Genomic DNA, 13,735 nt, shown 5'->3' with positions numbered 1-13,735 from the left:
TGTTGTGGAGACGAAGCCCCGCCTTCACATTGAGGATACCCTCCTATGTGTTCTGTGGCACTACCACCATGTTAAATGGGATAGATGTTGAACACATCTAGCAATGCAAGACTGGGCATCCATGAGCAGCAGAATTGTACTCAAACACAATATATAATCTCTTGACTTGGCATATCCTCCACTCTACCATTACCATTAAGTCAGGGGATCAATCCTGGTTCAATGAAGAGTGCAGGCGGGCATGTCAGGAACAGCACCTGGCATACCTAAAAATGATGTGTCAATCTGGTGAAGCTAGAAACACAGAACCTCTTGCGTGCCAAACAGCATAAGCAGCAAGTGATAGACAGGGCTAAGTGATCCCACAACCAATGGATCAGACCTAAGCTCTGCTGTCCTGCCACATCCAGTTGTGAATGGCAGTGGACAGCACATCAGTACAAACGATAAGGCCGAAGCATTTGCAACAATCTTCAGCCCAGAGGTGCCGAGTGGATGAACCCTCTCAGCTTCGTCCGGAGGTCCCCAGCATCACAGAAACCAGTCTTCAGCCAATTCAATTCACTCCACATGACATCAAGAAACGGCTGAAGGCACTGGATACTGCAAAGGCTATGAACCCTGACAATATTCTGGCAATAGTACTGAAGACTTGTGCTCCAGAACTTGCCGCACCCCTAGCCAAGCTGTTCCAGTACAGCTACAACACTGGCATCTACCCAGCTATGTGGAAAATTGCCCAGGTATGTTGTGTACACAATAAGCAGGACAAATCCAACCTGGCTAATTACTGGCCCATCAGTCCACTCTCGATCATCAGTAAAGTAATGGAAGGGGTCATCAACAGTGCTATTAAGTGGCACTTGCTTAGCAATAACCTGCTCACTAAAGCCCAGCTTGGGTTCCACCAGGGCCACTCAGCTCCTGACCTCATTACAGCCTTGGTTCAAACATGAACAAAAGAGCTGAACTCCCAAGGTGAGGTGAGAGTGACTGCCCTTGACATCAAGGCTACGTTTGACTAAATATGGCATCAAGGAGCCCTAGCAAAACTGGACTCAATGGGAATCAGGGAGAAAACTGTCCACTGGTTTGGGTCATAACTAGCACAAAGGAAGATGGTTGTGGTTGTTGGAGGTCAGTCATCTCAGCTCCAGGACATCACTGCAGCAGTTCCTCAGAGTAGTGCAGAAACCCATTCCATCAATGTGCAACTGGTGTGCAACCATTCATAGGACATCATGCCTACTATGCTGGCAGCAGCAACAATGCATTCATTCTGAGGAAGTCTGTCATTCTGAACATCTTAGTGCCTTTAAGATCAACCAACTAAGTAAGAGGATCTGTGGTCACACTATCTGCAGCTTGCACATTATGTCAGGTTGCAGGACGAAGCTGAGGTGGGAGTTGAGAAGATCCATAAGGCAGTAGTAACATACGATGATCCTGAATGCAAGCAGTGATGTTGGATGCTACAGGCTGTGTCACAGCTGCAAAGCACCATCTCCTCCATCAGTCTCGGGGTGGGGGTGGTGGTTGAAAGTGTGCCTGGACCCTGCTAGTCCAGCTTCGGTCCCTTCTATTGTGGACCAATCTTATCCTGCAGAGAAAGGGCAGAATGTCAGTGTGTGTGTTGCATGGTTGTTGGGTGATGCGCTTGCCAGAGCTGGAGGTATTTGGATGCAGCGAGAGCTGGGTGTGAGGCTGGTTTCATTGAAAAGTCTGTGATGGTTAGGTGGAGTATGTGAATGTTAAACGTGAGCCTTGAGTGCTAGGGACTGCTGATAGGTGAGTGATAGCAAATTGATCAGCATGAGAGGTTGGTGGTGTGGTCAATGTGAGCTGTCATGTGAAAATGCATTCACTGATCTTGACTATCAGCATAAGGTCACTAAACCTCTTCTGGCACTGCTGCAGGTCCTCAGGGCAAGGCTGTGAGGATCAACCTCCCTGGCCACCTACTCCCATTCCCTTTGAAGGGTAGGGCCTTGAGAACTTCTTGGCTCTCTGTGGAAACCTGGTGTCTCTGCTCCTGTTCACCTCCATGGCTGAGGCTTCTAGCATTGTATTTGTGAACTGCAGAGTCTACTCTCTTCCCTGGTGCCCCATTTCCCTTCTCATTGCAGCAGTGACAGTCAGCAGCAACCTTCTTTCAGTGACACTTCCCATTAAGAGGGACAGATTGCCAGGCAGAAAATTGACAGAGTAAGCAAAGAGATTCCAGTATTTCCCTGAGAACTGAGTGAAAAGCAGAAACAATGTTCACTTGGATAGCTGTGTACTGTGCTAGCCTTGTACTTGTAGGCAAATGTATTTTAAATCCCCAATAATCTCCTTTTCCCTTATGAGAGATTCTTTCATTAAAACATGAAGCTTGAGCTCCCCAAAATCTAATTTATGCCTTAGTTGGATTTGTTTAGTTATTCTGCATTCTGCATAAATTAAAAAGTTAATGACGGTCCAATGCTTTTTCTGATTAGTAAAGGGTTTAAGTTGCAATTGATGGTTTAACTCACTGCTGGTGAAAGAGGCACTGTCTTACAGATGAATGATTGTTAAAGGTGATGGATGAGATGCCAATCAAGCAGGTTGCTTTGTCCTGGATGGTGTCGATCTTCTTGTGTTGTTGGAGCTGCACTCATCCAGACAAGTGCAGAGTGTTCCATCACACTCCTGACTTGTGCCTTGTAGATGGTAGACAGGCTTTGGGGAGTCAGGAGGTGAGTCACTTGCCACAGAATTCCCAGCCTCTGATCTGCTCTTGTAGCCACAGTATTTATGTGGCTGGTCCAGTTACGTTTCTGGTCAATGATGTTGATAGTGGGAATTTCATGATGTTAATGCCATTGAATGACAAGGGGAGGTGGTTAGATTTTCTCCTGTTGGCGGTGATCATTGCCTGGCACTTGTATATGGTGAAAATTTCTTGCCACATGAAGGAATGGGCAGCTTCATTATCTGAAGAATTGCAAATAAAACTGAACACTGTGCAATCGTCAGTTAACATCCCTATTTCTGACCTTATGATGGAGGGGAGGTTCCTCAGGGACCCTGATGAACTCCTGCAGCGATGTCCTGGGGCTGAGATGTTTGATCTCCAACAATCACAGCCATTATCCTTTGTGCTAGGTATGATTCCAACTTGTGGAGTTCACCCTGATTCCCATTGCTTTCAATGTTATTAGGGCTCATGATGCCACATTCAGTCAAATGCCTTGATGTCAAGGGCAGCCAATCTCACCTCACCTCTTGAATTCAGCTTTTTTGTTCATGTTTGAACGAAGGCTGTAATGAGGTCAGGAGCTGAGTGGCCCTGGCATCAGTGAGCAGGTTATTGCTGAGTAAGTGCAGCTTGATAGCACTGTTGATGACCCCTTCCATCACTTTGCTCATGATTGAGAGGAGACTGATAAGGCAGTATTTTGCCAGATTGGATTTGTCCTGCTTTTTATGGATAGGACACATTACCAAGTAGATGTCAGTGTTGTAGTTGTACTGGAACAGCTTGGCTAGACACACATCCTGGAGTATGTCTTCAGCACAACAGCCAGGATGTTGTTGGGGCCCATTGCTTTTCAGTACCCAGTGGTCTCAACTGTTTCGTAATATCACATGCAGTGAATTGAATTAGCTGATGACTGGCTTCTGTGATGCTGAGAACCTCAGAAAAAGGCCCATTTAAGGTGGTGAATCGGCAACCCATCTATCACCTTAAATATTCACTCCCTCCATAACTGGCTCACCAAGCCTGCAGTGTGTACCAGCTACAAAATGCAGTGCAATAACTCACTATGGCTTCTTTGGCAGCACCTCCCAAACTCATGACCTCTACCATCTAGAAGGACAGACGCAGTCGGCATCTGGGAACACCACCGCCACCTAAAAGTTCCACTCCAAGTCATGCACCATCATGACTTGGAAATATATCACTGTTCCTTCATCATTGGTTGATCAAAATCGCAGAACTCCTTACTTAACAGCCCGGTGGATGTATCTGGACCATATGGACTGCAGCGATTCAAGAAGGCAGCTAGCCACCACCTTCTCAAGGGCAATTAGGGATGGGCAATAAATTCTGACCTTGCCAATGACACCCACATTCTAGGAATGAATTTTAAAAAAGATGAGACATTAACTGAGGTCCATCTGGTTGAGTTGGGACTATTTCATATGGACCGATCTGTGAATGCCTAAGAGGCAAAGTAGATGGCACAATCCCATATTCTTTCTAGTTCTTCTGCATCATCTTAGGTGGAGGCATTTACTGTTAATGATAAGACTTTTGGTCAATGTTACAACCACATACAAAGGGTGCCGGGGACAATGCAGCTAATTTCAGGACTTGGAGTTGAGGATGTTGGTGAGAAGGAGTATGACTCTTCAGCCCTTGCCCCGGATTTTAAAGTAGCCCCCGCCCCAATCCAGTCCTGTGGCCTTTTTAATTTTATACTTGCTTGGTGGCGGTCCAGCATGAGGGAATTCATTGTGTTTTTAGGGTGTTGCTTTATTGGGAACAATGTTTGGTGTTCCCACTAATTGATCTTAAGCCTGATGACGGAAAAATACTAATTTCCATCATTAAACAAACAGCCACGGAAACCCTCTATTTAATTATGCACATCACCGATTTCCTGCAGGAATATTTAACAAGGTTTTGATGCAGTTGGACCCAGTGCACGTACCTTGACACCGCAGTTCTACCATGCCACCAATAGTGGGCAGATTTGTTCCCTAAATAAACAGCACATTATGTTGAGAAGGATTTGTTTCATTATCTGTCAGCCCATTAAGTCCTGTCTGTGGCTTTATCATTCATACCTTGCCAAATCCACACACACGTTGCCACTGTTTTCACAAACACCAACTTCTGGTTGTGTTGGGAACCAGCAGGGCTACTGAAGAGGGAGACTGACCTCTCGTGGTGTCAGTCTGGGCTCCACAGGAGCTGCTTGCTCATTGATCATCCTAAAAGCCTGGGCATTGGAAAATCCATACAGTAAGCGAAGAGATTCCGGTATTTCCCTCAAAACTGAGTGATAAAGGAGAAACGAAGCTCGGCGGTCTGCCCGCTACCGAACAACATTTCAGCTGGAACTAAGCATGAACACAGCCAGAGTCAAGCCGAGCCCTCTCAGTCAACTGATGTAATATCGCCAGGAAAAAATACAGGAAAGTTTTAATTGTTAGGAACCGAAATGGCTAAAAACACATCCTTGTATTTTCGTATCATCGAAGGAAGAAATTTACCAGCCAAAGACGTGTAAGTTTCCTGTCTAATATACGCTGCTGCTTGGGGAAAAGATAGAAACGAGTTGTTGTTGATGCCGGTTTTAATACAAATGCCATGTTAATATTGTGCAAACGCCTGTCCTTTCTTATAGGTCTGGAACTAGTGACCCTTACTGTATAGTCAAAGTGGACAATGAGATAGTGGCCAGGTGAGTGACCTTCTTTATTGACATGGCTATGCTTGATCGATCTGCAGGCAGCATGTGTCTATTAGCAAAGACTTGGATTTGATTCCCCCGAGAATATTTGCATATGAACAACTATTCATGTATGAACTAAGCAGTTGGAGTACGGGGGCTCCAGGATTTGCTGTGGTTGACTGGCGTGTACTTATAATTTGATGACATTAGCCTGTAATGTGTCTCCCCAAAGCGTGCATTTCATGGGTGATGGCAGAACACTGGAAATTTGGCAATCTAACTGACTTGTTGCATTAAGAGAAGCTTTCACGAGAACGCTGGAAATGTGGTGTGCCAGGTTCTGACGCGTATTTCATGACAGAAGCTGTTCACATTATCTTTGCGGAGATCTATTTTTCATGCACTTTTTCCCCTTTTAGATATGGACCGCAGCAGCGGTGCAATGTACAGGTGCATTGAGCTTTGTAGCTCGGAGAAGCCGCGGTTTCCGGATGATCAGTGAATGCGACCCAGCCGTTGTATTATTTGAATGCACGTACAGTGGCACATTTAAAATGCACCCCTGAAATGCTGGCAAAGGCCATTAGTAAAATCACATTCTGAGCAACTGCGCGTTTCAGTTTCCAGTCTGATTAGCTGCCCTGTACCAGGCTACACAGACACTTGGAAAAGTGTTTACAAACCTTAACAAACCCCTCCCACTTCTTTGCTATATTTATGATCCAGTACCAAAATTCGCCTTAAACATTGTTTCTCGCCGACAAAATGAAAGGCGTTCAGGGTGATCCCACCTATACATTGTAAAACAAACCAGGAAGATCAAACACGGCACATTCTGTAATCTGCTCGCTGGATACCACCTCAGGAAACCTGTTGCGTGAATGGGAACAGAAACATCCCATAATTGGTTACGGAATGAACACAAGTGGATAACCAGTGAGTGAACAAAACCGCAGGTCAGACGAACACTTTCATTGTTCAGTCCAAATCTGTGATGAGGGATATGGAGTCGAACCATGATTTTGGTTGAAAATATTTGTCAGCAACTTAGATAAAAATTCAATACACTCCCTGGGAATCGTTCTGATGCCATTGAGTTCTGTGAGAACCACGAGGCCAAGAATGAATCTTGAAAAAAGAATTGGCTATTTCCCTTTAATGGGGCATGTTTTGGCGAGAAGGTTGCAATGTGCAGAGCACCCGTGCTGTATGGTGGAAGATCAGTATCACTGGAAGGTAAAGAGTGGGTAGACAACTGAAAGGGATCAAATGCAATACCAAATTAGGAACATAGGAGCTTGGAGCAGGAGTAGGCCATTCGGCCCTTCAAGCCTGCTGCAGCATTCGATAAGATCATGACTGGTCTGATTGTGGCCTCACTTCATTTCCATAACCTTTGACCCCCTTGCCCCCTTGCCTAACTCTGCTTTGAATAAATTAAATGGCTCAGCTGCCACTACTTGCTGTGTGGAATTCCCCTCCTTAGAAACTACCGTTTGGGAGGAAAAAAAACGCCCCATCTCTGTTTTAAAAGAGAGACCTCTTATTTTTAAACTATGTTTCATAATTTTAGTCTTCCCCACAAGGGGAAATATCTTCTGGGTATCCACCCTATCAAGTCCCCACAGGATCTTAGATGTTTCAATAAGAATTTAAATTCTGACAGCTGCTGTGGTGAGACTTGAACCCTTGTACCCAAGGCTAATACCTCTGGGACATTACCACTACACCACTGTCTCCCCTCATTCAAATTGAGGTTTGAATGTTTTGAGTGGAAGAGTGACAGTGGGCAGGCAGTGGTAGAAGTTGGCATTAGAGACAGCATGATAATGAGGTCTTGTGGTATCAGCGCTAACTGCTTATGATGACTGGCATTTATGCACATTTGTGATCAAATCTATTTCTTTATTCTTTATACCAAGGGGAGAATTTTCTCTCCGTTGGGCGGGGGGAGGTTGTGCAGGGGTGGGTTCGGGTGGGCACGCAGCCGATTGGCACCCCCGATCGGTTGGGCGCCGCCATTTTATGTGGGCGGGCCAATTAAGGCTTGTGCGCAAAAGAGTGCAGAAATCTCCCTGAGGCATAGAGGTGCCTCAGGGAGATTACTTTCACTTATAACATATTGAATAAAGGTAACAAAAAAAGTTAAGGACATGTTCCCTCATGTGAAACTGGGACATGTGCATTAACTTTATTAAACATTTTTCAAACACTTTAAAAATGTTCATGAAACCTTATCCCGCCCATGGGAAAAATGTGAAGGCTGTCTGGGCTCTTCGCCTGCCCGTCAACCTTAAGGTTGGACGGGCAACTCAGCTAATTGCTTTATTGGCTGATTTCCACCACCAGAACCTCCAATGCTGCATGATGATAATCTGTGTGCCCTCTCCCTCACTCTCTGATCCAGAGTACTCCACAACTTCAGTAGAAGTGGGTGCGAGGAGCCCCAATATACTGCTCCATGAAAATTCCATCTAATCAGAATTGAGTGCGCAACCTGTGATTAGCAATTCCAGGCAAGTTCAAGTTATAGAAATCAGCAATTAGGACCAAAACTGTGTGCTAAATCCAGAATTTCAAACAGGCTAGCCTTATTAGTACTGCACCCATTTAGTGCCTGTTATTATCCTTTGGCCAGACTGACACCGAGAACCTTAAACCAATAGTGCTTCAGGCAGAAAAATCCAACAGACACCAATAATGCTGCAACTGAGAGCTACAGCAGTGAAAAAGAACACCCCTGATCAAAACTAGCCTCTGACCTGCTCAATGCTTCCCCCCGCCTAACACCTGCTATCTCTGTTTCATGTATCTTGCCTACATATGCCGCAGTAGTGATGTGCGAACCTGATACAGTATGGCATTGCAACTGAGAACAATTGCAATAAGAAAAGTTTATAGTCCTGACTATTATTGACCTGTTCTACCTTGTCATAACTAAACAAATCCCATACCAGCTTTCAGAGATAAATGGCCCTTAGACTCAAACCTGAGATTATGATGCAAAGAGCAACTCTGTTAACTACTTTGTTACAAGGTCACCTGGGTGACTTATTAATATTTGTTAACGTTCACCATACAAAGGAATTGTTATTAGTGTTTGGAATTCTCCCCCAGCAAACAGTGGAAGCTGGGTCATTGAATATGTTCAAGGCCAAGTTAGACAAATTTTTGATTGACAAGGAAGTTGAGGGTTATGGGGAACAGGCAGGAAAGTGGATATAAGGCCACATCAGATGAGCTATGATCTTATTGACTGGTGGAGTAGGCTTGAGGGGCCAAATGGCCTACTCCTGCTCCTATTTCTTATGTTCTTATTTCTCAAACATGACAAGTTTGATTTGTGATTGTAATTTAGTTAATAAAACTTCAGCATCTGAACAGGAACAAAAGCTCCATTTATTATACTTGCTTAACTTCAGGTAATCTAAAGTTCAGATGTTAACAAGTAACTTTACACCACACAAATTGTGAAACATTTCTCACAACAGGTTTAATGCTGGAGCTTGGGATATACATTTGGAATTTTTATCTCTGTTCATGTTTTGCCCCAGCCCACTGGCTTGTGAATTTTTGAAGTTTTACTTTAAAAATAAATGGTGCATTCCAGTTAATTTTAAACACTTTTTTTTAACTTCCCAACTTTTAGATTTTTAATCAAAAGATAGGAATAATAAGTGATGTTTGCATTTATTCATATTCAGTTTTCAACCAACCAATAAGATCCTCATTCTTCCAAAAAGTGCTTGAACAGTTACTTTATTCTAATTTGTAGGCAATGTTCCCAGGCAGCATCTTCATTCTAAACCCAGTCTCAATCTCTACTGCAAAACAAAAACAGAATTACCTGGAAAAACTCAGCAGGTCTGGCAGCATCGGCGGTGAAGAAAAGAGTTGACGTTTCGAGTCCTCATGACCCTTCGACAGAACTCATGAGGACTCGAAACGTCAACTCTTTTCTTCTCCGCCGATGCTGCCAGACCTGCTGAGTTTTTCCAGGTAATTCTGTTTTTGTTTTGGATTTCCAGCATCCGCAGTTTTTTTGTTTTTATCAATCTCTACTGCGTCCGTCCAGAAACACAGGCATTCTTCACCCCGAGTTCAGAGCTCATAGCCATTAAACAAGCTAAGAGAGAGATTTTCCGTGCCTGCTGGTGCCAGTCATGTTTGGTGGCTTGAGTGAACAATATGGCGTGATCGGTTTCCCGATGGCGTGAAACCAGTTCGCGATCATCTGCTCAGCCTGCCGATGGCTGGCCATGTTCTCTGCCACCAGACATCAGGAACCTCACTGTAATACATCAGCATATCATTAAAAGGCCAGCCTGTCAGAATCGTTCCCCTCCCGCTGGATCATCTGCCCACATTGGCGGGAAAACATGCTGACGTGTTTCACAACAGCAGATAAGCGACATGCATCTGGCGAGCTGCATTGCGCTCGGGACTTCAAGGTTTGTTTGCCTACCTTGCTTCAGTCAGCAATCGCAGTCATCAGTGCCAGGCTTCACAGACAGCACCACATCACTTTTAGAGGGGCACACGGCAGGTTTCTACCTACCAGATCAGCCACATGTGGGTGGCTTTTCAATGGCTGCAGGGCTAGGTTTTGCTTGGCGAAGTGGGAAAAGTGGCCTCAGGCAAGGGAAGAGGCTGCAGTAGAAGGGCTGTATTGGGGAAGGAGGGTAGCCTAGGGTGTGTGTGGAGGGCACATGTTGATCTGTGCGAGTAGTCTCAGGATGGTGAGGGCTGATGAGACAGCCTCCAGTGGAGATGACGCCAGATGGACATGTGAGGGTATGTGTGTGAGAATGGGTGGTGATGTCCCTTGAGCTGGCAGTGAGTGAGATGCCAGTGAATGTGTGATGGGCTTGAATGTGTGAATTTGGAGTGATGAGATGGTTGTCATACCCTGGCTGCACAGATGAGACCATTCATCCTCTATCTGCATTGGATGGCCAACCTCTTCTGTGCAGCATTGGTACTGATCACCACTGCCACCACCTCCCAAGCCTGGTTGGTCATGCTGCTGCCCATCCTGCAGCCAAAGTGGGGGGGGGTAGAGGATATCGTGGCAGACCTCCATGGCATAATGGCATCCAAAAGGCGTTCCAGTGACGTGCCGCTGAACCTGGGGGCTGTAGTCTTTTAGCCTTTCGTGGGCATCTTCCCTGCGGTAGTTGTAGGTTGGAAGCACTGAGATGTGTACACGTGGCTGGACTTTACTATGGCGCCCAGCTGGAGAAAGCAGCGAGGTGATGATGTGGCAGGTGAATGAGAGCCTGCCTGCTATTGAAATGGCGTGGTTCCTGGGAATGCACAACTAATGCGATGGGTTTGGGAGGATACAGCGTGAAAACCCGCCATTGCGGCCGACGGGTAAACATCATTTTACCCGTCCACGACTGCACTTAGTGCAAATCTGAGTTGATTCCACCCTAGGGGAACAGAAGTTCTTTTGACCTCAATTAGAATGGAACCTGTAGCCTCAGCACAAAGTTTCAGCAAAGACACTGTCCGTCTAGCAAGATTTGAATTCTATATTCATGATCTAGAAGGGACCTAACAAAAATTCTGCAGAAAACGTTGGGAAAACTGCAGATATAGTAAAGTGAGCCAAATTAATAATCCATACTAGAGTTAAAGAAGCGATTGTAAAACAATTTGGTACCTGAAGGAGAATGAAGATGATGCAAAATAAAGCTGAGCTTTTGTGCCATGTTTGTGTATGTGATTATAAATAAATAAAGAAATATCTTATGCACCCTTATTTTCTGTTGTTTGTTTTTCAGCTTTGAAAATGGATGCACATCCAAAATGTAGGTTTTGTGTTCTCCCTCCAGGTGCGGATTGACCTTGTATTGTTTTCCAGTTTTCAGATTTTGTTTTTGAGTAGTTATTTCAAAATACATCCTTAACTTGAGTTATAATTAAATTTGTGCAAAGCATAATAACTCATAGTGCATCTGAGCACAGCTCCTGTGCCTGCAAATAAATTTCTGATTTACCAAACACAGTCAGATTAGGAATTCTCAGTTGCAGAGAGGTCAATTCTGGATCCAAACAATAGCAGCAATGATAAGAATGTCACAAAATGGAACAGCAATCGGAAGAACATTGGGAAATAGAGCAGCAGAAAGATGAACATCACTAAACTGGGCAGCTTCAATAGGCAAATCAGTAATAATCTCATGGCTAGATTCCTTAGTGAAGCAGGTCAGCTATTCATCGAATCACTTTTTAATATGATTCATATCCTTGTGTGTTTGGCAAACAAATCAAAAATGATCAGGTAAAAACAAAAAATGTTGGAAATACACAACAGGTCTGTCAGCATCTGTAAAGAGAAAACACAGGATAATGTTTTGGGTTTAGGTCCTTCACCAGAAACTAAAAAGCCTTTGAAGCTTTATTCATAACCAATATTTATTTCTGAATTGTTTTGAAGATCTAGCAATACAACATTTACTAATAAGCTAAATGTTTCATTCATGAGCAAGGTAAATATGTTGCACAGTAGCTAGTAAGTAGAAAACCCTTTGCAGCACCCTCACAACTTGAACCTCATCAACAACATTTGGATGCATAATACCAGGCTTCATGCCAGGTTGGGAATTTAAAAGGAAGAAGGCAAAGTGTCCTGAACAGCCTCGCTATTTGCTTCATTATGTTTTTCACACAGTCATAAAGGTTAATTCCACCTAACTTTTATGTGAAACAAAAACAAAAACAGAATTACCTAGAAAAACTCAGCAGGTCTGGCAGCATCGGCGGAGAAGAAAAGAGTTGACGTTTCGAGTCCTCATGACCCTTCGACAGAACTTGAGTTCGAGTCCAAGAAAGAGATGAAATACAAACTGGTTTAAGGTGTGTGTGTGGGGGGCGGAGAGAGAGAGAGAGAGAGAGGTGGGGGGGGGGGGCGGGGGTTGGTGGTGTGGTTGTAGGGACAAACAAGCAGTGATAGAAGCAGATCATCAAAAGATGTCAACAACAATAGCGAGCCTGACATTGAAAACTGCTCCCTTAGGCAGAATTTGCCTTTGTAAATTTTTCAGTATTGTTGGTAAAATTAGTAGGTAATGTACTCTGTGTTTTGATATCTGTAGCAGCATTAAGTATTGGGGTCCGATATTCGTTCTTAATTGTGGTTTTTAATAAAATGTATTTAAATGTTGCAGGTCCATCCCCGGTTGATGATGTTGATAGACACATAGCACCAACATATATTGCAATGTTACTCACCTAATTGGACAGGTGAAAAACAGTGTAGTTGAAGCCCTGTGATTATGGTTGGCAGTGACTGGCAGTAAGGCCTTCATACACGGCTATTTATAATTGAATATAATATAGGGTTTGTTAACGCCAGTAACAAAAGCAGTAATTTCTTAGTTTCCAAATTTTTTAAATTCTTGGTACTCTTCAATTTTTGTTTTTGCTTTACCTCTTGGCACAGTTGAATTTTACAGCAAGTTATGTTAATGGTAACAAGTACACTGCTGCTATGGGAAAAATAAAGGGGTAACCAGATAGAATTGCCACCTACTTTCTGATTGCTCTTTCTTGCTGCAAGAGAGCAGCGATTGGATATGTGTGAGCTTACTTTCCTAAAAGGCTCTTTCTCAATCAGATAAGACTGCAGTGTCAAACTGAGTTAAGTAGCAATTCAGCTGTATGCTTAGACAACACCGGGGGAGGGGGCAGGGTGAATGGGAAATGGAGACTTTTTCCACCAGATCTGACCTCATCCACCCAGATGTACTATTGGGTTGGACTTTCCACGGTTTACTGGGAGTGTTTGTGTTTTGGGGAAAATAATAGTGGGGATTTAAATACTCTAATATGTGGCACTATCCAATGTGACAAGAGCTCAGACTTGCTACTGACAATAAGCCTTTTAATGCCAACCCAGAGGAAATCAAGCCCATTGTTATTACCGGATCTGCTCCTGAATTCTGCAAGAACTTTGTGACCTGAGCAGCAGTTATAAAGGCACAAGTAAAATGGAAACAGTCTGGCTGCCTATTACTGTGTTTATTAATCCTATACAGGATTGAGGAAACTGTTTTTTGTCCTTTAAAGATTTGCTGCTACTTTTCTCATCATTTACCACGCAAGAATTCTTTGTCGCTCATTAGACCCTTAATTTTTCTGGAGAGAATAATGACATTTCATTTTTGTTTGTGTTCTAAATTTAAATTGTATTCTTTGTTTTTATTTTACCTCTCCTTCAGGTTTTAGTGTTTTTAGTTATCCTGGTCTATTTTATTCATTAATCTCAGGCCTTTCCTAAGAAGCCTCTCGACTTTGCA

At 43.8% G+C, this 13,735-nt stretch overlaps 1 protein-coding gene across 1 annotated transcript in view; it reads left to right on the top strand.

The window, feature by feature from the left end:
- Positions 1-5,149: 5,149 nt before the first annotated feature.
- Positions 5,150-13,735, top strand: part of LOC121286019 (rasGAP-activating-like protein 1) — a 299,053-nt gene continuing 290,467 nt past the window's right edge. The window contains exons 1-2 of the mRNA XM_041203040.1: positions 5,150-5,260; positions 5,382-5,438. Of these exons, the coding sequence (XP_041058974.1) occupies positions 5,196-5,260; positions 5,382-5,438 (122 nt within the window). The 5' untranslated portion in view covers positions 5,150-5,195. The remainder of the gene's footprint in view (positions 5,261-5,381; positions 5,439-13,735) is intronic.

This window comes from Carcharodon carcharias, chromosome 13, assembly GCF_017639515.1.
Source record: "Carcharodon carcharias isolate sCarCar2 chromosome 13, sCarCar2.pri, whole genome shotgun sequence".
Lineage (NCBI taxonomy): Eukaryota > Metazoa > Chordata > Chondrichthyes > Lamniformes > Lamnidae > Carcharodon > Carcharodon carcharias.
This window is presented reverse-complemented; position numbering and strand designations above follow the sequence as displayed.